This window comes from Perna viridis, chromosome 11, assembly GCF_037379345.1.
Source record: "Perna viridis isolate PV_CMFRI_1.1 ecotype Kerala chromosome 11, ASM3737934v1, whole genome shotgun sequence".
Lineage (NCBI taxonomy): Eukaryota > Metazoa > Mollusca > Bivalvia > Mytilida > Mytilidae > Perna > Perna viridis.
The window spans coordinates 11,723,623-11,748,908 of record NC_142455.1 but is presented as its reverse complement, the minus strand read 5'-3'; the positions used below and the strand labels follow the sequence as shown (position 1 = coordinate 11,748,908).

The window sequence follows — 25,286 nt, the reverse complement described above, 5'->3', positions numbered from 1 at the left end:
CTTGGATCTGAACCCATAATTATATATTCAATACATGTAGTTGTTTAGAGGACATACATGTATATCATGTTTAAAATTCATGAACAAACACTTTTTTTGTTGAAGTCATACACATAGATCTGTACAAGGTCAAAAACTTTCACAGATGATAATATAAGATTCCTTTAGCACGAATGTCATGAATGTTATGTTTTAGATTGATGAAACAAAAATATAACATGTTATTTTAAGTACCAATCCATCTAAAAATCTGGCAGTGCCAATGATAGAGGTGCAGAAAAACCCACTAAACAAACAATACTTTTTGGATCTACATATATGTAAATGTAGATCATATTATTATGTAACTTCATATATTCCTTTCTACAAACAGGCCTGGATTTTGAAAAAAAAAAAAATACAATCAACAACTTAATTCAACCTTTTCAAGAACAACAATCAGCACTTGCAAAATTTTAGTTTCAAGTAAAATCTATATACATGTACATGTAGTTTCTATCTCAGAAGTGCAACAACGGAATGACAAACCAGGACTTCTTATTTAACAGTTTCTGAATAAGAAATTATACAAGTGAATTTCATAGGTTTTGACATGCAAGTTTTACCTCCTGTCTGATATTTATAAAGACTGATATTTAAAAATTAGCCTGAATTACATGAATTCATAAAGTACATGTAAGACAAATTAATGCTTAATACATTTTTGTACATCATGACTAATTATCAAATTTCTGAAACATTTTATTTTATGATATTTCCTTACCTGTAAATTACATGGAAACATCTTTAAATTGATGAACTACAAGTCAAAAATTCTCGTCATGGCCATAAAATCAATAGAAAGCACTTAATTGCGTTCTTCCAATGCAATTACCGGTAATGCATGATCATTAAGGAGCTTACTGTATATAAAACAATTCCTAGTTAGGTTAATGTCTGCTCTTTACCCTAAGAGTATGTAAATTGATGTCATAAAATTAAAGCAAGAAATATAAAGGTGTATCTAGAGCTACAAGCATGTCAAGTAAAACACTTAGAAGCTCCCTACCATGATACGGGCAAAACCATAAAATGACACTTATTTTTGCATGACATATTGCCATATTGATGTACATGTATCTGTTGATAAATGGAGCGCATATACAATCAATGCATTATGACTGCTGAAACAGAACCCTTGAAGTATAAAATACAAAGTACTAACTGTATTAGTATTGCAAATTTCAACATGGTGTACACATGTTTCAAAGAATAACCTCTCATCAGCATCATTTGAATAAAATATCAATATATCAAAGGTTCTACCATGTAAAATACAAAGAATGTTTGTAATACTGCAAATTTCGATAATATATGATATACATTTTATATGTACAAAGCCTGACTACTGGTTGATGAATACCCTTGGGGACCTTGGCATTGACCTAATGGTTATTACAAAATGCAAAAGTCCCAATCATATCTTAAAGTTATACAGACACCCTTATAGCTACCTCTTGAACATGTATATAATATTACATGTATTCTGATTAATTTTTGAATAAATACAACTACATGTACATGTATATCTGAGCATGGATGTTTCAGTGGTCTTATATCATGTTATTGCCTTTTCAATCACTTAGAGAGAATGTTATGAAGCAAGATAAAAAAAAATAGAGCAAAAATTCATATTAGAAGGTAGACCTAGGGTAAGGGATACAACCCTTAAGAATCATTAGAACGTTTGTATTCGGCATTTTACATCAATCTTTTGTAAGCATCTAATTAACTTGGATTCATTTTATTCTGCTTCAAACTAAAGCTTGAGAGGCTTTGGTGAAATTGAATATGATACAAACATATCACTGATTTCATGTGTTATGTCCCTTACCCTAGGTCTACCTCCTTAATTCAACATAAAATTAACACAAGCAAAGATACATTGTATACAAGTAGTTATAAAGAAGTGTTTTTGATGAATATAGGTACATAATATGTAGGTTGTTTGATCATGATGTATTTTGAAACCAAGACCAGAATAGTGAAATTACGCAATTTGTTGTTTTTTTTGTTAGTCTGAACAAATTACTGTTGACCAAACCAACAAAACTGACAATTTTATTCTAAATGGTACATTTACAGAGCTGTCTGCAAGTTTTAACAAAAGGAGGAGACAATGTATTGGAGGGTCAATCTTTTTTTTTTTATATATATATTTTTAGCACATCTGGCACTTTCTGCGCTAGGTTTTATGAGTTAATTTAAAAAGGGGTGTGGTCCCACCCAATTCACCTAGCTTTCTGTAAGCTTTAAAACATTACAATAATTACAACAATTACAACAATAATACCATACCTGCCAACTTTTGAAAATCCCCATGGAGGTTTTTAGGTGGGATAATGGGTGAAAGAGCATTTTCGGGGCATATTTCTCAAACTGCGGGGTTTTTATGTAGTAGTGTATGAATGAGACAACCACTTTAGTATTTCAGGGCCTTTTTCAGTTGAACAACATGTTCATGTAATAGGTTGATGTTTGTAAGCCCATTATTTGTGGTCCATTTCTCCAAACTTAATTGAAATTCTGAAGTTTTAATTCAAAATAATAAACGAGAAAACTTTTATTTACATTCAAATGTGCATTTTTTATTTCTACTATTTTAAAATACATTGAGCACATCTTTCCTTCTTTCCATTAATGTCAACTGAAGTGGAGTCAGTATTCATTTTTGAACTTAAAGGAGTTTAGTCCAAACAAGACATCTTGTTATTGAATCATACATGTATACAGTGAAAACTGTCTAAACCCTGAATTAACCCAAAAAAACTGCCAAAACAAGACAACTTTTGAAGTCCCATTGTGTCGGTTTAAAGTATTTTGAACCTTGATACACCGTACAGCTGTCCAAACCGACCGAATTCTACTGTCCAAAAGGGGTTTGGTTTAGAGAGGTTTTACTGTATGTTTGTATTGTTATTGTGTCCTTAGCCTGACCAGTAACCTGCCAATTAGTGCCTTTTCCAACTTTTTTTCCCCAAGCCTGACCAGTAACCTGCCAAGTCCAATTTTTTTTTTCAGAAATAAGATACAATTTAATAAAACGAAAGCCATGAAGGCTCCGTTGCTGCAACAACATTTAGTTCTGTAACTATACTAATGTATTGCCAATAACAAATGTTCCTGATTTTTCTTATGCATTTTGGAGCATCTATGCGAAATAGTAAAAACATTACATCTGCCAGACAATTAGTGACAATTTAAAGAACTAACTGCAGTGTGTACTTGCAGATCACTCAAACTACTGTATTTGTTTTCTTTATCAAGATAATAGGATAATTATACAGCTCATTTATATTTATATTGCATCCATTTTCCAGTCCTCATTTTGGCAGTTACATTTATGCCCACTTCTTAGGTAAATTTTAAATCATACAAAGTTTCTCATTTTGGAAGTTGTACCCACTTCTTAGGTAAATTTAAAACACAAAAACATGCTGACTCATTTTCTTGCAAATTTATGTTTTATTTTTCTGTCAAGAATGAGTCTTTTAGGCAGTGCTCGCCTTTAGCCACTAGCCCGAAGCCCGGGACTAGTAAAAATTGATTTGGGCTAGTGAAATGATGTGTCCATTTCTTGTTTCGGGCTAGTTGAATCCTATACAGTCCTCTATTATTCGGGCTAGTCATTGAGAATTTGGGAGGAAAGGGCTGTTTTTAGGTTGTTTAAAAGCAACAGTGTACTTAATACATGTATAAGCCAAGGAGGTATAAAAAAAAATTTAGCATATAAAGCAAACAATATAAATATATTACAAGTTGTAGGGGAACATGTAAGATATGACCTGCTCCACATGTATTGTATAGGTACCCCAAGTTTTAGTTCAAATATTCAAGACAATCACTGAGGCATATTTTAATTAAGGAAATAGTTTCATCTGTTATTTTCAGAAATTCATTCCACATATCTCGTGGCTTATCTTCAAAAGCAAAGAAGCTGTCCCTTGCACAATACCTGATTACAACAGAATCGTCAGTTACGTTGCTTTGGGCAGGATTTACGAAAACTTTCCACTTTGTACAAGAACTATAAAAAATACCACTGTGAGGAGACCCGAGACAGTAATCGTGAATGAGACAGAGATCCTTCCTGTACCATTAAAGATAATAACAAGGCATGTAGCATGGGGATTGACTCAATTTTTTGGTATTCAGAGAGAAGTAGGTAATGAAATCCAAGATGAGGGCCTGTTTCCCTTGTGGTTTTATAGTGTATGGCCATGGATCATAAATTATAAAAAATTGTTTAAATAACGTTTTAGTACAATTTTTGCCCATTTAATGAATGTAACTCATGTCTGTTACAAAATATCTGAATGTGTGACTGTCAAAAAAATAAACAGGGCCAATTCAACCACACATGGCTGTTCTAACAAGCAGATAAAACATTGTATCTATCAGACTTTTTTTATCTCATCAGCAACTAGCTGAGAAGTTCTGAGTGATCAAAATTTTTTTTTTCAAATGGGTTGTGATTGATAAATGAATAATTCCAAACTGATTTGTTATACTTTACAGTTTCAGCACCATGTACTTTCGTTACCACTGAAGATTGGTGGGAAAATGATGGAGTGGGTAAAATATTTATAAATCTTTTTCTTAATTTTATAAATCAAGTAATAAATTTATGAAAATTCTCAGAGTCACTTCATTTCGTTGGTGTACGCAATGGTGCTTGCTTGCAGAGTACGCGAAATTCGTCGGTCCTGCCGGTCCTGACTGTAAAAAAAACGGGGTTGTCTGATGTTTTTATCATGAGCGATGGTCCAAGGACGCCAGTAAAAAATGGCCGTCACAATGCTTTGTTGGTTTGATTATTTGTTTGGTTATTAGATGTTGACTGGTTTGCGTAATTCCATTTCAGGGTTAACATCAGGTACCAGATTGTTGACATCGTGCTAATGACTAATGTGGCCTATTCAACACTTTACTAGTGCCATTCCTGCCATATGACCAAGCAACTGTCATATATTCAGACTAACAGGCTTTCAAGTGACTTTTTGTAAAAAATAAGGGCTAAATTTAGGATTTTTTCGGGCTTTTAACACAAAAATAAGGGATGACATTCTTTCTTTTTCAATCATAATACTAAAAGAAAAATAATTTACTTACCACTGGATAAAGACAACAATATAAAAGCTATTTACCAACCCAGAAGATCATGTCAGTGGCCATCAACAGTTGTATTCAGCATTCTAGTTCGACCATTAGAAGTTTTAACTAGTATGGGTCCAAAGAATGCTGTGAACTGCTAATGACCATCAAAATGTCTTCTGAGGTGTTTTATTTGATCATAGTGTTCATTTTCTGAAAGTATACAAAGCTAGATTCCATTAATACAAACAATATAAAGGGAAATTACTATTTAAAAATTTCAAAATTCAAAAAATAAGGAATTTCTCAACAAAAATAGGGCTGCTTTTGAAAAATAAGGAAAATTAGGAAAATAAGGGCCCACTTGAAAGCCTGGACTAATAATACAAAACCTATAAAAGATGATGATGATCATGGGGAAATGGCTTGAATCATTTTTTTGTGATTTAAGAGTTAGATCACAAAAACAGACAAAAATCAAGAGCTACATGTACTGTTTAGCAGCAAATGGGGAAATGGACAGTGGTGATGAGTTTGACTTTGAGTAGACTGAAGCAGAAAACTTTTCATGGAATAAAAGATATGCTGTTGAAGAATGATTATGATAAAATAAAATTATTGATATTCAGATAATTATATTGATACAAACTAAAGTTACTAAACTAATCACATGCAAAATGGGAAATAAATATACCTGTATTAATAGCCATTTCTGAAAACAGATTGGGAAAAAAGCTCAACAAACAAGTCAATACAACAAAATGAAAAGCAACTTGGCATACCACAGAGTCATTAAAGAATTTTAATTCACTAACAGTAAATTTACGAAAATGAGTGGGACTGGCTAAATATCTGTGGGACTGACTGGACAGGGCAAAACAAGTTTTTGCAGACTCTGTGCTTAGTGGAGGCACATTTAAATTACCGTTAATTTAAATATGCAATCAACTAATCAGTTACAGTCAGAGATGGTTGCGCATCGGTTAATATTATCGCACACCTGTCAGTTAATTTCCATAAACAATTATTAGACAGTTAGACAGGATGTTTACAGACTAAAAAAACCACAGACTGTAAATCATAAGAGTTGAAAAATTTGTATGTCCACTTTTGGGAAACAGTCATTGGTCATTAGTAAAATTTGTCCGTTAATGAGCAGCATTTTAGATCCTTTCTGGAGCCTTAATATAAACTATATATTTTCAGCAGACTGGAAACAACCCCTGAAAGGCATACTACTTGTAGGGATTACCTTTCATTCAGGGTGCTTTACAAACATGCATGTACATATACAATGGACCAATGATATGTTTTTGTTTTTTTATTTATTAAATCACAAAATTATTGTATGGAAGTATGGACAAAATGGGATCATAAATTGTAAATCGTATAAGCAGAAGGTATACTTTATAATATCTACAATTTGCCGACCTTAATATAGTGTGTTTTACATCATGTACATGTACTTGAGCTTATAGCAAGCACTGCAAAGTGGTTTGAGCTATACAGTTATTACATGTACTATCTACATTTCCCTTAAGGTTCCCAAATATACTAATGGTAAAAAAGTTGTGTCCCCGAAGTAACAAAAAGTGACTGTCCTTATGAAGAAAATTCATCACTTCCTTAAACCAAACAAATAAAGATACATAGGTTAAGATTACCTTTCAGTAAAAATAAATTCATCTTTTCTGTTAGTTTTCGAGTCTTCTTCTATTTTTTTTTTACTTATTATAAGAAGTAAATATGATGTTTTTAAAAAAAGTTTGGTGGATGTACATTGTACGTAAGTCTCCCCTGTTCCACTGTTGCTGTGGTCAAGAACCTAACCCACCTTGGAAAAAATTTTAACTCTGATTATATAATCAGAATCAATGTATAGATTTTCTAAGATAGGAAAGGCAATCATTTTCTTGTTTAGAATTGGCAGCTGTTGTCTGAATTTTGTTTACGTCACATGATACATGTATGTGTAAAATATTCCCACCATTCATGTAGAACTGTAGTATTTCCAGTATCTGTACAGACTTATCTAACTCGCCAAAACTGAAATGGATGTTGCTAAAGATGCATTTAAGGGATAGAAAATGTAAAGTATTGCAAAGTGCTATAAAGTTTTCAACAATTTTGAGAGTTAGGGGAAAGGGGGGTATGGGGTTGGAATTTTGGAAACAAAATTTCAAGTTATTCATTTATTGAAAAAAAAAATCCCCTATTAATTAACAAGACGGATTTTCAAATAGAAAAATTGATTTCGCTTGCTGCTTAAATGTAAATAAAAATATTGAACTTGCGAAGCAAAAATTTTCATCCAGGTCGACCATCACTCTTTGTACTGTCCTTTATTATTTTTGTGAGTTTCGCACAGATGGTACATGTATGGTAAAGCTCACGAAGCTCACTTATTCAGGCAATGCTTACCCCATATAAACTTATGAAATAGTGAAAACAGCACTTTTAGGCCTAATTCCTGGGGATGTTCCCACGCAGTTACACCAGTTCGACATTGTAAGCTATAGGTTACTTGTTCAGCCTTAACAGATGTGATGCTTCCGAAAAAAAGAAATATACATATTTTCAACACTTAAGAAAACTAAGCGCAGGTACTGAGGACGGTGAGGTTCTTGAAATGAATGAAAATTTAGACAACCCCAGACAACCACAACCAGTCCATCACAGCCACAGGACACAGCAGTCAGCATCAGGCATCACTAATATTTGGGCCAGACCATGACAGACAATTACTATAGTAAATAATGGTGAATTCGCATGTAATAAATGTTGTAGTAAATATGAAATAGATTAAAATTGAATATTGGTTGACCAAAAGGTAAATTTACCTGCATTTTTCTTAACAAAAACAATGTTTTCGACAGTAAAACATCTTCAACTGCATGGCGAAATAACCCGTTTTAAAAAGCGCATCGATGACCTAGGTTGAAATTTATAATCTATAAACAACGAAATAAAAAAATATTATAAAATAATTCAAATTATTATGATTTTTTTAAAAATTTTATTTTTAAATTTTAGTCATTGCTGTTCATGATCATACTCCTGATGTTGAATATATATCGAATATTTTTGGAGACTATCTGATATTTGGTATGGCGGCAAATTATGACTTCTAGCATCCTTACTGTGAAAGTTGAAGGTGTACATTTGCATACTTTAATATGTCACGCCAATTATTATGATGATCTCATCAATGTTGTCTCTATTTTTCTGTCCAAAAGGGCATTAAGAATTGGTCTTAATTTAGCAAGAATAATAAGAATTTCCCAGTTAATAAAAGTTAGTCAAAATGAATTGCCCGGGTGAAAAATGTAAAATATTTCATTCTATTTGAGGATTTATTTTTTAGGCAGATCACTATAAGAATCCTTTAACCTGTAAGAGGATGAAGTAATTATTTATATTGCTAGAGTAGTTCTATAACATAAAACCACACATTTTATGTTTTATTTGTTTATCTCTCATGTTTTCAATTTCAATTTTTCATCAGATATTTTCATCTTTTGTTCGCATTTTGACTATAAGAAAAAAAACGAAAATATCCAATGAAAACATGAATGATAAACATAATGTGTAGTTTTATGTTATAGAACTAATAGCTAGAGAGGCCTTAATAGTTATAGATTAATCCCTTTTGGGAGATATGTATTTTTTTTACCACCACCAGCACCCAATCCCAAAAGGGATTAATTATAGATATGTCTCTGGAACTCCTACGTCCTATAGGTCCTAACTGATATGATGTGGATTGTCTGGCTAGTTAGGGTGGCATTGTTTTCATATAAAATTCTTGAGTTCTCATGTTTACCATATAGATACAGATACCAAGGGCATGGCAGGCATGCACCCACCCCCCAAAAAAAATAATTTGCAAAGCATGGGTTGTCAGGGGTAGATTAAGGCTTTTTTAGGTGAAAACTTTAATTTCACGCTAATATTACCACAAAAGATATCTACATTGCATCCACTCTAGAAGACTATTAAAAAAATTTTATCTCAAAAATTTGTTTGCCTCCGCGCAGTGAAATTTTAACTTTGCGTCCCCCTAATCTAAAATCCTGGATCCCCACCTGGATGCAGCAATCCGTTTTGGTTTAATATAGCGGGTCTGTTTCATTAATTGTACAATTCCAGAAATTTGAATATAATCTGTTCTCAGCGTCCGTGTCGTTAACAATTTTTTGGGACCAAACTTGGTATGAATGTTCCTGCATAGAACTGATTTGGGGATTTTTTATCCTTCAAAAACATGACGGCTGTTACAAAAAATAGAACATATGGGTCAGACAGTAGTTTTTAGCATATATCTCCAAAACCATAAGTTTAGCTAAATTCTGACTGGGGTAAAAATGTTTAGCATAATGAGATCTGTCTTTGGTCAATTTTTCATTTAGGTTTCACTAACCACTTCTGGGTCAAATGGCCACCCCCCTATGTAGTACCAAAAACACACCGAACCTAGACATATGCATTGTAAATGCATTATTTGTGTGTATTATGATTAAGAGTAGTCAAAATAAAGCTGAGAATGTGTACTTTAAAATCATATATGTAATTAACTACAAAAGTGTATGAATATTGTTTACATGTGTGAGTAATTTGCCTCCATGCTGTCAGTTAGCAGAACAGGTAAAAATGTAGATTTTTAGTATTATTTATTCAAGTAAATTTTGTGAAGAATTTCTACTATCATCGTACCATTAGCATAATGATTTTGGAAGCCTTATTTTCCAAGCTTCGCAACGGTATGCAGCTTTAAGGTGTCATTTGTCCTGGGAATTCACAGTGAGACTTTGAAAATTACTTTTAACATGTAAAGTAATGGCAACGTTAGAAGTGGTTAGTGAGACCTTAAATCTCTGTTCACTCATGTTGGAGTTATTGCCCTTTTTCTACATTTTATTGCTGTTTTTAATATTATTTCTTTCAAAAATCTCCTCTGACACTGCTTTACCAATTTGAACCAAACTTGGTATGAATGTTCCTTGGGGTATAATGCGTAGAACTGATGTGGGGATTTTTTAATCTTTTGAAAAACATGGCCGCAGTTACTAATGATAGAACATACAGGTCAGACAGACAGTAGTTCTTCACATATATCTCCAAAACCATTAAGTTTAGCCAAATTCTTTCAGTTGCTGGAATGATCCTTATTATTAGGAATACAAAAGTCTTCAGGAATAAAACTTGTCAGATGATTCCTTGTAAGAGTAATCAAGGGAACCAAGGTTATAGAGGTAATCAAAAGAATGTAATCCAGGGACAAAGACCAGACATGGAAAACAGACATACACAACAAAGAACATAAAGTAACTAAAATCATACATACAAAGTAACAAAAGTAAATGAGCAACTCCGACTCCACAAAAAACTGGGAGCATGGACCAGGTGCACCGGTAGGGTAAGCGCCCTCTGCTTTTCTAGAAACGCCTGCCAAGTTGCTCATAAAAAGTCAAGTCCTGGGTAGACAAACGAGGAAAGGAAAATTATGACCTGTTGAATACATCAGTTTTCATGGTGCTGATGGATACACCATAACGATCCACGAGTTCATGATGACGACCATAAAACTTCTGTAGTGATGACTTCAATCTTGTGGCAACATAACCCTGTTCCAGAAGCCTGAGTTGTGATATGAACACTCCATACGCAGGAGCCGAAGGGATGTTGCCACAGATGAAAGGGAAGTTAACAATTCTGAATGAAAAGTCATCATGTTTGTCGTAAAGTTTGGTCAATAGTTTTCCTTTACCATCGATTTCTAAGTGTAGGTCAAGATATGAGGCTGACTTCACAGTGTCTGTAGTATCCTTGCTCTCAAGTTCTTTTGGGTAGATGCAATGTATCAAATCCCCAAAATTAGAATTGTTTAAAGATAATACGTCATCTATATAACGGAAACTGAGATTGAAGGATCTAGCCAAACGATATTCTTTCTTTCTGATCAGATCAGCTATAAAGTCAGTCTCATAAGAGTTATTGCCCTTGAAAGGGGAAAAGTGACTTTTTTTCTTCTTTTTTTTTTACAGTTTTCAGCCAATATCTTGGAAACTATGATAGATAGAAAGAAATGATCCTTATGATAATTCCTACCAAAGTCTTCTTGAGTCAAAATTGTTGGACAACTTCTTTTTAAATTTATTGCCTTTCAAAGGCAAAACTCAACAAAATGAGCGATTCAGGGTCCTGGGAGCCGCTTGTTCTATTACCTGAAAACCAAAAAAACCTCCTCCTTCAAATGTACGGTACAAGAGAAAGAAAAGAGGTGTATGAATATTACTAATTCTGTTGTTATAACCATACAAACATTTCATTTTTAAGTAAAAGTAAATATGAAACTATACCAATTTAACTCTAAATGACAGTTGTGCAGGATATAACTTCCAGTCAGGCTGAAATCGGGCTCTCGATCAGTTTGTACTGATAACCAGTATGAGATCTTTGTCTTCTATGATTTGGGGAGGTTTGCACTCAAGAGGAATCCCTGTTAGAGCCTATTTACTCTAGATATCGATCTTGTACTTCTTAAAAACCTAAATTTTATTTTCTGAATCATATATGCATACCAAGAAATGTGCACAATTCATCATATGATATATGCAGTTGTCATTTTTGGACCTATCTATTCTGAATTATTTAACTTGGAACAACAATATTATGGGGGGGTTGTAATTTTGTAGTTTGCTTTGAATCCGGGTCAGTTCACCCTATTACTTTTTCGTCCTAATTCTTGCCCAATATTTATAGTTTCCAGGTATGTGTATATGATTTACATGCAAGTAAAAATGTGCTGTCCACCTATGTTGGACCACAGGTCTACATTTATATATACATGTATGAACACAGTTTTCCCCCATTGGCCCTCTTTTCACCATCATTGAACACCTTATCCCTGTGCTATAAGCCCCTGAATAACCCACTACAAGAAGACAGAAAAATATGTGTAGCCTATATTTTTTAAAACTTTTTTTATTTGTAATTTGTAAAATCTATAAAAAAAAAAAAGTTTAAAGCATTGATGTACATGTACATGTATACAGTGTATTTATGGTAACCATAAATGTCGAAAATTAGCTGAATACTACATGTACATTTACAATGTACATATGCAAGCTGTATATGTTTAACATTATATTTTTTTAGACTTTCAGTCATAATAAGATACATTTATAACCAAATGTTCAGTAACTTGTGTGACATTGTTCAATCTTGCTTCATATTCATTAAAAATTTATTCGGCTACTGATATGATGTGTACATTTCATGTTTCGGGCTAGTTGAATCCTATACATGTACAGACCTTTATTCTGAAGAAATAAACATGTTATTGGCTACTACTCTCAGAGTGGCGTACCACTATGTTGGTGATCAGTCACAGTACAGTATGTCTTTCTGTACCGTACCTAAATATCTTCAAGCCAGTCGGGCCTATGAATATCAAAATTTAACAATGCGGCATACCAATTTTACTTGCCAAGACCATGGGACTTGTGGCTAAATTCAAAGACTGTTTTTATCCAAATTCTATTTGGAGATTTTTTATATTGATACATGTATATCTGGTCTGTTAGAGGAATTTTTACAGGTCCACTAGCCTTTTAACCATCCTTGGGCTTTGATTGGTAGCAGGTTGATCCATCCCCTCTAATAATTATATTGTATAAATTTATGTGGACGTAAAATTTATTGTCATATGCCAGAATTGGTTATTTACATCCAGTTTTATTCATGACTATGGTCATCACACTTTCAAGGTACATGTAGGTATCTAAATTGGAGAAACTATAAAGTTTGGTATATTTATTCAGAGATAAAGACATGCTTTGCAGGCTGTTTCATTTATACATGTATATGTTCACAAAAATTTTGATTAAAAACAAGTAAAAAGAAAACAATAACCCTTAAATGATAAAAAAAATTACTTAAATTAGACAATTACTTTTCATTTTGTAATGTAATAATCATATGTAATTACTCTAAACTGAACTCATAACAATATCTTATGAACTATCATCTACTTTTGAATTGTGAAATTTAAGAAAAAGACAGAGGAAAGGATAAGATAATTTATATATTCAATATTTACATGTATATTTAATATTTTAATTGTATGAATTTTTAATGCACGATACATCGAGTTTATGATTGGTGACGGATCGACATGAAATCCTTTGAACCACTGGTTTATCATAAAGATTGTAAAGAATGATTTAAACACACTTTCATATGTTTTTGTTTTCATGGTTTTAAAACTTTTTTTATGTAGAAATGGAGTACCGAAGACTAACAAGATCCAGAAAGAAACATGGTAATATTGGAAATAAGACATGCATGGATGATTGCAATTAAAATCCCAATTGGACGATAAGTAAAAACAGTCAGTTTCACTAAAATTTATTAGCAGTGATTTTTCTAGCACTCATCATTATCACCATTGACCTCTCAACAAGTGTCAACATTTTGTGTAAACAGTCACCTAATTCACCAATTACACTGATCAGGCACATGAATTAAATGTAAAGATAATGGTTGAAATTTACACTAATAATACATGTTAGTGTAAATTGATCATTATTTTTGACATCTTGATAAGTTTTCCTTTTGGACTGACCGGAATTGTGTAAGCAGTAATTCTGAAGGTTTGTCATTGGCAAGTCCCATAAATTTTGCCTTGGACCAATTCTTGTTATTGTCGGATCAATTGACCAGTAAAAATTCCTATGTGTTCATATTTTAGACGGTCTTTAAGCCAAAATCAGTTTCAGTAAATTGCTCGTGTCCTATTCTGACCATTGATATTGGAAAATTCCATTTCTAATTTAAGATCTGGTGATGTGTTGTGTAAGCTTTTGGGCTGTTCCTTGTATGCGTTACCATATTGAAAATACAGATGAACTTGTCGGACTAGTACAGTTTGATAAATTCATGTAGCAGTCTTTGTAAGAAGCTGTAATATGTGATATATCTTAAAAAAGGCAACATATTTTTATTTTTGTCATTCAGTTGCTCTGAAGGTCTATTTTATGAAATACAAATGTATATACATGTAATTATCCAATCTGTCTGCTCTTAAGAGATAATCCATGTTGGGAATCTATGGTATTTTAGTGTTATTTATGGAGTTACCCACCTTAATTTTGAATTCTAAAGTACATTCTATATAATTTTTATCTCCTAAGAACAAGGGTTATATGAATAGCCACATGTCAATTTTTGTTTACTATAACATTTTAAATAAACATCAAAAATAATAATATGTAGGCTTTCCAACCATGAATGACATTTTGCATAATTCTTATCTGGAGTGCTACTTATAAAATGTTCTCATGCTTAAATGCATAAAAAATCTGCCATAGGACCAGTTTTCCCCAAAATTATTCTTTTCTTTTTGTTTATTCCACAGTACCAGATAGTTCCAGTGAGAAGTCTGAGGATGTTACTGATAAATACATCAATGATATCTTAAAAAATAAACATGTATTAGAGGATATGTGTGATGTGTCAAGCTGTTCCTCTCCATCAACACGGTCTAAGACAAAACAGAATGAACAGTACAAAAAAATAACTAAACAGGTACATTTACTGATTGTTTTTTTTTTTACCAAGTTAGCAATATAACCAACTTTAGGACAGTTTAAGTTTCTTGACTTTCTTTATAGTCTGGTAAATAGAACAAAATTTGGACAGGTGGAAATGTTTTGGCCTTGCAAAATAATAAATTTCAGAGTTTCTGAAATCCCTCAGACCTTAGGACAAATTGGATGCTAGATTTGGTAGAAATTTTCACTCTGTCTGAGCGGATGTCCGGTTTTTGTTATCATAGGAGTTTGGTCCAATATTAATCAATCAGTTATGAGGACTGAAGTTACCAACATACATTTGTTTACCTAGACGATGATTTTTACTGCTACCCTGATCTGATCTTAGGCTGGAAACCAGAAGTTTGTATTGCACATGTCGATATTATGCTACTTTATCCCAAAATCATTTCATCCCATAAAGTTTTTATCGTGAATTTTTTTGATAAAATAACTAATGTGGCAGTCATTGAGTATTGCAAGGAAATAAACTTGATAAAATAATGGAATAAAAAGTGTATTCTGAGATTAGTACGATCAATAGAGTTTCAATTATCTTAATATTATATTATAACTGGAAAAAAGGTAATACATTAGTTCTTTAACAAACTAAAATATTTTGAAGACTTGATCAGTTATTAGTTTTAATTATATAGTAAAATTCATAGTAAAAATGGGTCTGGTCAGAATTTGATGGGTCTTACCAATTGTCAGTGTTGGTAACCCATTGTCCAGCCAGCATGTAAAAGATTTTGACAACTCTGCAATTTTTAAAAGACTTGTACATTTTAGATTGAAGATTATACCTGGATACAATGTGACAATGTTGACTGCCAAAAATGGCGACAAATTCCAAACACGAGTGCCCAAGAAATTGGCGATGATGACAAGTGGTATTGCTACATGAATCGTGACTCTCAGTACAACACCTGTTATAAGCCAGAAGAGGACTACACTGCCTATGACAAGCTAGCGAAAAAATTGGGATATAAATATGTTATGTCCCAGCTCACAGAGGGTGCTCTTGTTTGGGCAAAAATGCATGGGTACTGCAGGTTGGTATTTGCACTGGAGTTGTCTCCCTTTGTGTTAATTTTTTTATTAAAATAAAATTAGTAGAAAAGTTTTGTTATTGACTAAAAATTCACACAAAATAAATAAATAGAGTTCTAATTTTTGTTTATTCCTTTCATAGACTCTTAATATTTTATAACCACTTATTTTTGTGATAATCGAGTGTTGAAATGTGTTGTTATTTTTTTGCTAACAACTGCTATTCAAGACATTAATCAGAAAAAAACTGCTTGATTTGTAATTGGTTGTATTTTTTTTTCGATAAAATTATTTAGATTTCTTGGAAGGAGATATGGACGTCACTGAAAATGGTAATATGGTGATTCAATGTGTGTATCCTATATCCTCTTAATTTCTGTAATGTTTTGAATATCTAACTTATAGGCATTAGTGGCATAGTTGTAATTATATATAACATGTGCATCAGTGGCGAATCCAGGAGATTTCCAGGGTTGGAACCCCTTCCTCTTTTTGTTCATTTCATGCAAAATCTGAGCAAAAATGAAAGCAAATGATAGCCTGTATATAATCCCCTTTTTCAAGAGCCTTTATTGAACACCCCTTTTTTTCAAACTTTCTTGGATCTGCCTCTATGCTTCAATGTTTACACCCTGAGCTTTTCCTACTAAATATTGCCTTGACTCAAAATATTCGTACACTCACTTTCTTTACTGATTAATCCCTTGGTTATGGACATATATACATATGGATATGAATTTTAACTCACAAGTGGATGCTAAAACTAAATATGAATTAATATAAGAATGATAAAACAAATAAAATCATTGCATGCTTTAGATTAATTTCACTATAATTATTTCTTATTTCTCCAAAGGAGAGGTGGTATACTGTTTTACTGATGTTCCTGTTTCAGTGTGTAACATTTTTTTCAGCAACTACTCATAACATTGGCTTAAAATTTTAACACATTTTTCCTGTACACGTAGGTATGCCATATGGTTTGTTTTTTTTTTCTTGAAGAATTTGACAACAGCTTCCAGTCTACCTTGGAGTTTATTTTCCTTATATTGTGATTGAAATGGAAGATATCACTAGTGAGCCGTTGCTCACATATTTCTTTTTTTCAATTACTTTTTGGTGCAACAAAGGAGTATGAAAAAAACACCTCCTTCCCTCTTTTTTTTCTTGAAATATCTAAAATCCAGAAAAGTTATTGCATTAGAAAAATTTTGATCAGCTGCTAAAAATTCAAAATATGGGCATCCCTTTAGAAAATATCAGGGGAAAAGGAAGAACATTGCTGAACTTGCAAATTGAAATATTATGAAGGCCAACACCAATCTTGAAGGTATGAACTGTAGTTATACCCCACGCAACAAAGTTGCAAGGGGTATAATGTTTTTGACCCGTCCATCAGTCCATCATCAGTTTTCCAGACTTTTTTTCTAAACGCTTGCAGATATTGACGTGACTTTTTGGTATATAAGTTAACCATGATGAGTTACATGATTTTTAATACAGAAATTCACCACAAGTTACAGGACAAGTTTATAGTTGGTTCCGCTCCAATGATTTTTACCAAAATTACATTACATGATGAGTTACATGATTTTTAATACAGAAATTCACCACAAGTTACAGGACAAGTTTGTAGTTGGTTCCGCTCCAATGATTTTTACCAAAATTACGGGTCTTGAAATTCACAGAAATAACAGTTTTTCAGACTTTCTAAATGCTTGCAGATTATGACTTGATTTTTGGTATACAAGTTCACCATGGTAAGTTACAGGTCTAGTGTACGTTTTGTTCCGCTACGATGAAATTTACTTTGGATTAACTAAAACTCAAAGAAATCACAGTCTGGAGTCTGAAACTACCATTCTGAGTAACAGAATTTAGTTAGAAGATAAAGGTCTAATGCCTAAAAAAACACTCTTACCAGGTATTTATTTTTTATTGGGGTCCTTCTACATGTATTTCTCTTACAAGCAAATTTACTTGAGTATCCAACAAGGGGACACATGGGGTATGTGAACACGCTCACTAAGGCTCTTTTATTTATTGATTATCATAAAAAGATATAAACATTGTATGTTACCATTTAGAAAATATTGTCTTAATTCTATGTGACATTTCGTTTTATTTTATCATCAACAGATGGCCAGGTATGGTGACAAGAGATCCAACAACAGGATTTTTTTGTGATATTGATGTTGACCAAAACCCTACATATTATCATGTAGAATACCTGGGTAAAAATCACAGTCATGCTTGGATATCTGCTACTAATGTTACACTATATGGTCACAGAGATGATACACCTAAAACTAAAGATGTAGGCATAACATTTTTTATATTTTTCAGTTTCTTAACTTGCATGTCTTAAGCCTTCAGGAATATTATATTTTAGGGCTGTTCCAGTAAAACATATAAGGGATGGGGAAGGCACTTATATTGTTAATATACCCTACTCATTATCATGTAGAATGCCTGGGTAAAAATCACAGCCATGCTTGGATTTCTGCTACTAATGTGACACTATATGGTCACAGAGAACATACACCTAAATTAAATATGTAGGCATTTCATATTTTTCAGTCTCTTTACTTGCATGTGTCTTAAGCCTTCAGGCATTTATATTCTTTGTATATGGGTGGGTGTTCAGGTCTCTTGATAGAATATGGAGTTTAATATAAAATATCAATAGAACTTCTATGGGTGAATGTCGTGGTGAAAAAGTGCCTTCCCTTAATAATAAATTTCGATAGGGTAGATTTTGAGAATACTTCATTGAATTGATTAAAATTGAATAATAAGTTGCACAGTAGGTTTTCATCGACATGTCACTATACATCAAATTGATGCAGGGGTGGATCCAGACACTTTGAAAAGGATGGGTGCCAGCCGAGAAAAAGGCAGGGGGGAACAGGACATTATTTGCCATTTTTTGTCAATTTTACACATGAACGTGACAAATTTTCAAATAAAAAGGGGGGTGCCAACCCCTTGCACCTTATCCCTAGACCTGCTACTATGATGTACATTTTTCAATTTGATATTGACAGCCCTGCTTGTTAGGGTTGTCTTGGTGTAGTTTCCACTACACTTGAAGCACTCAATTGAAGTTAAGGGAAGGTTGGAGTTTCCCTATCATCTGAAAACTTTTCTCCTTTATTTTTATCTAATATTTTCAAATATTTCTTGCAACATGTAAATGGACATGTTTAAACCAAATTTTAGAACTAGTTTGTAATTTATGTGGAAGGGTGTTAAGTACAGTTTCAAATAAAATCAAACATGATTTGTAAGGATGGGTGGTACATGATGGTTTTTAAATTAAAATTTAATTTGCTTGTTTTAAGTATTTAAAATAAAAGGATTAAAATAATTGCCAACATCAATCAGATATATCTTTTACAACCAATTGAATTTGTAGTGTTTTCTTTGTAAATTTTTATGAATTACAGTTTTGCATATCCATTTGAAACATTGTTCTCAAGTACTTCCTTTCTTAAAAAATATCTTAAAAGAGCTGAAAGATATAAGTCTGAAGAGGAAGCCATCTATTATAACAAGCCAAACAAAGAAAAAAAATCTCTCGATACTAATGTGTGGTTTTTTTTTTTTCAATGGCTTACCTTCTACAAAGAAAACTTTTTACAAAGAATATACGAAAGTTAATGATCTAACATGAGTTATCTCCCCTACTCATAGTGCATTTTCATGAAAATGAAGAAAAAAATTGCCAAAATTAGAAAACTTTAAGGAGGTAGACCCAGGGTCATCACCTATAACTCATGAAATCAGTGTTTGTATTATATTCAATTTCACCAAAGCCTCTCAAGCTTTTGTTTGAAGTAGAATAAAATGAATCCAAGTTAATTGGATGCTTTCCAACGATTTTTAAGAATTGTGTCCCTTACCCTAGGTCTACCTCCTTAAATTTCTTCACGAAAATTTCAAAAATAAATTCTGTATAAAATACACAATAATAGGGAACCAACTCCTATAATATGCCATCCAAAATTTAATTTTATATGAAATGCTACTTAAAAATATGTTACGGTCTTGTATGGCTGTCCTTCAATAACATCATTCCAAATGACAATCATATCTTATTTATAGGTCAAAGTCTGACCTATCTTTTCTAGCCCTGTCACCACAAAGAACTGATGACTATTTAAAGCTGTGACTATAAAATCCTTAGACCTCTACTGTAGTTGCAATGGAAGTTATGAATATTGTCAGACTTTTGTGGTACCAAGGCCAGATCAATCTGAATATTTTTTCTTCAGAAAATGAAAGCTGAAACTAAAAGCAAAAAGAAAGGAAGGAAAAAAGTGAACATAAAACAACAATCCACAACTGGCATGAAAAGTTCGTACAAGAGATCAGTGGTCGATGATGCTGTCACAGAAGCAGAAAATCTGATGAATTTAAACACAGAAGATCGGCTTAATTTTATTATATTTAAGCCAAAGCTAGGTTTGTTATGAAAAGATGCATTGATCAGATATATTGTGGAGAGTTCAATTTGTAGGGGTGTGTATCAGATACGTTGAATGGGACATAGAAATACCAGTGTTCGTCTATTCATCCATTCAGTCACACTCTGGATGGATGGACAGACACACAACTTGACAGATTCTGTTCAAATTTTGTAGGACTGATAGTCACCATGTGTAATTGATCATATTTTTACTGTATTTGTGCTTTTGTATTCGCCATGTTTGCTGTTACCATTTTTGTTTTATTGACAATTTAGTTCTGATTTTACAAACTTCTACACTTTATTGGCCTAAAATGTAAAATTCTGTTTGAATTTCTGGTTTGTTTTTTTTTTCATTGTCTTAAGCATATGCAATGTGATACTAATAAGGAAATCCCTGTCTCGATTCTCTATTTTCAAACCTTTTGTGATAAATTATCAGTTGATTTCCATAATTAGTATCATCTAGCCACGCTTAAGACAATGAAAAAAAAAACGAGAAATTCAAACAGGATTTTACATTTAAGGCCAATAAAGTGTAGAAGTTTGTAAGGAAGAATTCCTTAATTTCTGGAGTTCCATGTTGACAGATTATTGAATTTTATCCCTTTAATTGTAGATAAGATACAGGTAAAATGTGAACCAGTGGATGATATAAACATGCTAGATTCCACCTTAAATAATACAGTACACACTCATGAACTTGAATTAACTACAAAAATACCAGCAGTCTCGAAGAAAAAAAATAAAAATGACCTTCCTAATAAACCTGGTAAAAAGAAGAAATTACAGGACAATCTGGAATCAGTTTCAGTGAAGAATAAAGTTGCTAAGAAAACTTCATGTAATTTTGGGGTTAATAGAGGACAAGGGAGTGGAATGAATCAGAATGTTGCCATAAATGATGCTTCTCATGATACAGTGTTTAAAGATGAGCCAGGAAATATCTATTCTGAAGGAACATTAGTATTGGCTAAGCTAGATGGTTATGAAAGGTGAGAGTTTTCGTCAAGCATGGCTAGATGTAAAAAAAATCGGTCTTAATCTGAGGAAAATAGAAAATTGAAGAAAATAACACAGGGAGATAAAGTAATAATTAAAAACCTGATATCAAGGGCTGTAGCCAAGTTTTAGTTTTAAATATAAAGCATTAAAACCATTTTTTCCTAATACATTGTAATTCCAGACTTAATTCACAGTCTTACAGTAAACCTGAAATTTTAAAGTTAAGGGCTATTCCAGAAAAAAATGCACAGGGAAGTCAGAACACCAAAGCATAATAGGGGTGCCACCATTAGATTTTAATTACATTAGAATAATTAGACTATGCTGTTATCAAAGAATGAACCCCAATACTTAGATATTAAAATACAGGTGAGTTCTGAAACACATACACCCCCAACAACAACCCCCCTTTGTGCACGAAAACTTTTTTCTGAAATTGTGTTATGCTTAATTGCAAAATTTGTTTTGCAGTGAAGCATAACACAATTTCAGAAAAAAAATGTTTTCATGCACTTTCTTGTTAGAGTAATTTATATATAAAAAAACAGGTAAAAAAAAAATATTTATCAATGTAACAATTTGTTTCTCTTTGCAGATGGCCAGCTCTTGTAACACAGGATCCTTCCGTAGGTTTGTTTTGTGAGGGAGACCAGAGCCAAATGCAATCTGTTCATGTAGAATTCCTTGGACCAGTCCATAGTCATGCTTGGGTGAAGGCTGATAGAGTGTGCCTGTATTCAACTGATAATATATCACAAAAGGTTTGAAAAAAAGAAAATCGAGACAGGGATTTCCTTACTACTTTATTTTTATGGATAAATATCTGCCACAGTCCCAATCAGAAAATGAATTTTTGCAAGTGGGGTTCATGTAATGTTTCTGACATAAAAAAGAGCCCTATCAGGCATGCCAGTTAATTTTTGCTTTTTTTGTATGTTGCATTTAAATGTTGTAGGAATAAAAAATTGTTTTAAGGTTCATAACTTGGAAACGAAATGGACTGAAAATTACGTCCAACTATTGGTACTGAAATAATATTACAGTCATCCTGAAATTGTGAACTTTACTATTTGTCTCTTCATTTAGAGTGGTAAAAGTCTGAGGCAGGAGTCAACAATTGGAAAATCACCAAAACAGCAAACTAAATCTCAGAAGGCCAAGTATGAGAAGTCAAGAGAAGAAGCAGAAAGAATGGTATCCATGTCAAAAGATGACAGATTACAGTTGTGTCAATTTAAGTATGGTAAGGAAACTCAAGGAAGGTTGTACTGTATTAAATATTAATTTTCATTGTGTACTAATTTTCTCTATTTTTGCAGTGGTCAGAGAAGCGCATATTGTAATGATCAATGTAATCTAGAATTTATAAATTTACTGTATTGTTCAGCAATGCCCTTGTGAATTATAAATTTCATGAGAATTATAGAAATTATTAGATATCTACAAAAAAAAAATTGGTCATGAGAATTTACATACCCACAACAGAAATCAACATGCAACACTTTTCAGGATTTTAGAAATATTTGTGGCTTAAAATACAGAAAATCCTTTTATGGGATCGAGTAGCACTCCAGATAAGAATCATGCAAAATATGATTCATGATTGGAAAGCCTATGTATTTTTATTTTTGATATTTAATTTGTTTAAAATGTTATAGTGAACAGAAATTATCATTTGGCTTTTCATAAAAGCCTTGTTCCTAGGAGATAAAAATTATATAGAATGTACTGTAGAATTCAAAATTAAGGGAGATAACTCTGTAAATGGCACTAAAATGCATTAGAAACTGTCAGATTTTGGATGTGGATTATCTCCTAAGAGCAGGTAGGTTGGAACCAATAGTTTTATATTTCATCATATTGACCTATAAAGCAACTTTATAACAAAAATAAAAATATGTAGTCTTTTTTCAGGTGTATCACATTTTACAGAATTTGCATGATTCTTAAAAAGACTGCTACTTAAGTATGCAGCTTCAGTTTGGTGGTTTGTACCATGTACTTGTATAGGTTAAAGATATGGTGTATTGATAAAATAACTTCTGATGCAACAAACTTTCCTTTATTTTTATACCCCACCACCCAAAGTTGCAATGTATATTGTGAGAAGTTGCATGTCTGTCTTTCTGTCCCTCAACAGTTTCCAGGTGATAACTTGAGAACTGACTAACAATTTTTTGTTAAACTTTGTTCGGTTGTTAAATTCCTTTAAATACAGATCAAGTTCAATTTTCTGGGAAATCCATGCGATGTTTTTTTAGTTAGGCCATTTTGAGCATTTAGCCATCCTCCTTTTATCACCATTACATGGCAGGTATCAATGTTCCATGAATGCCCTGTTTTTTGTGTCTTAAAAGCATGCCTGAATAAAGACCATTTAACTTTATCTGTGAATCTGTTTCAGCAGTAGATGATCTCCAGTGTAAAGACAGTGGTTTTGAGAGCTATAACTACCCACCATCATCTGCTAGCTCTTGTGCCAGTTCTGCCGAGAAGTTTGCCTATTCCAGACTGAACCATAACACTACACTGGGCAATAAATCTAAGGAGGAGAGGTTTAGACTTGATGTTGAGGTAACCTTGAATCACTTTGGAGGAGGCCATGTGTCCAATACCCTCGGTGATATTGAAGGATGTTCTTAAAACTATATGTACCTTATCCTTTTGAAATGGGGAAAATACACTTTATTTTTTAGGCTATTTGTCTGAATCCTTCAGTGATATTGATGGCCACAACCTTAAAATTTCATGTACCTTATCCTTTTGAATTGGGAAAAATTTGCACCATTTTTTAATAGCCGTAAAAAATCTTTATTTAAATTATAAATTTACGTTACACAAAAAATCTTCAATTTCTATAGGATGATTGGAGAAGAAAAGTCATCAATATTTAATTAGTGTAATTTCACAAAGAAACACCATGCTCTACAATTAGACTACTAATTTGGTAGTAACATATCAAATTTGGGATTATTTTTTTCTTTTTTTTTTTCTTCTTTTTTAATTTTTTTTTTTTTTTTTTTTTGGTTGACAACTTGGAAAACTTTTATAAGGAGAAGCAGCCTTAATTTGGAGGTAATTTAAAGCAAAGAATATCACTGAAAATGACCCATAGAATTGATACAAATGAATCCTCATGACCTGAAAAATTTGAAATGACCATTACAATCTGAGGTGTACAATGCAGTTTGAATGCTCCTTTTCACCTATTTTCTTCTTGACTCAATGAAGATATTGGTCCACAGGATTGTAATGCTTCAGTGATTCAGCTTAGTACAAGGCACCAGTCAGTATGGCCTTTAACCATTACAACTGCGTGGACAATGCAGTTAGAGTGCTCATGTTCACTTACATTTCTCGTTGACCCATTGATGACAGAGAATTATGATTCCAGAACAATCCTTAAGTCTCAGTGATTCACTTTTCTACAGGGCACCAGGATACTGACCTCTATAAAAAAAATACAGTGAAACTAAACCACTTTTGGACTTAGATTAGTTCTGTTTGGACAGGTTTTCTCTTTACCAAGGTTCAAAATACATTTAATTTTTAATATACAGGGATTTTGTAGTGTGGCTGATTTAGACAAATAGTTGAACCTCGTTAAGTCGAAGTCGAAGGGACCAGGCAAAAATGTTTGAGTTATCCGAGGTTCAAGTTATCCAAGGTCAAGTATAACCCTGAAATAGTTTGGTCGACAATCGTTTCTCTATTTACATCATTTATTGTGCTTGTACATGAATATCTTCTTCACTTTACTGGGTACTACCGGTACATGATGTCTTGTGTTTTGTATCGGAAGTTATTTTTTTGTGTTTGTATATTATGTTTTAAATAGTGCACGGCGCCAACTGTTTTAGGAAAATTTCCTTTTTTATTTTTTTATTCATCAAAAACGTTATAAGTTAATAACATGCTGTTTCTGTGACTCACAATCAGGAGTTTTGTCAAACCATGTGCTTTACATTAGTACTATAAAATTGCAGATTCACTAGCGAAACAAATGTAGTTGTTGAAACACACTTACTATA

At 32.6% G+C, this 25,286-nt stretch overlaps 2 protein-coding genes across 6 annotated transcripts in view; one reads left to right on the top strand and one right to left on the bottom strand.

Moving 5' to 3' along the window:
* Positions 1–8,063, bottom strand: part of LOC148602988 (transmembrane protein 98-like) — a 37,435-nt gene extending 29,372 nt beyond the window's left edge. For 2 of the 4 annotated variants that reach the window (XM_088551881.1, XM_088551886.1), the window contains exons 1-2: positions 7,974–8,041; positions 5,828–5,845 (exon numbers count right to left, since the gene is read on the bottom strand). The gene's annotated coding sequence lies outside the window, so the exon portion shown is untranslated. Of the gene's footprint in view, positions 1–5,151; positions 5,281–5,827; positions 5,846–7,973 lie in introns of those variants that run through there. The other 2 variants (XM_088551882.1, XM_088551884.1) reach the window with 2 other exon arrangements.
* Positions 8,064–8,234: 171 nt separating this feature from the next.
* The window catches only part of LOC148602987 (uncharacterized), a 31,002-nt gene continuing 13,950 nt past the window's right edge, over positions 8,235–25,286 (top strand). Inside the window, exons 1-10 of one of the 2 annotated variants that reach the window (XM_088552722.1) lie at positions 8,235–8,287; positions 13,415–13,456; positions 14,552–14,721; positions 15,519–15,781; positions 17,919–18,096; positions 20,057–20,246; positions 20,870–21,245; positions 21,851–22,016; positions 22,342–22,498; positions 23,663–23,829. In XM_088552722.1, coding sequence (XP_088408848.1) covers positions 8,254–8,287; positions 13,415–13,456; positions 14,552–14,721; positions 15,519–15,781; positions 17,919–18,096; positions 20,057–20,246; positions 20,870–21,245; positions 21,851–22,016; positions 22,342–22,498; positions 23,663–23,829 — 1,743 coding nt within the window. In that variant the 5' untranslated portion in view covers positions 8,235–8,253. Of the gene's footprint in view, positions 8,288–13,414; positions 13,457–14,551; positions 14,722–15,518; positions 15,782–17,918; positions 18,097–20,056; positions 20,247–20,869; positions 21,246–21,850; positions 22,017–22,341; positions 22,499–23,659; positions 23,830–25,286 lie in introns of both variants that reach the window. The other variant, XM_088552721.1, reaches the window with a different exon arrangement.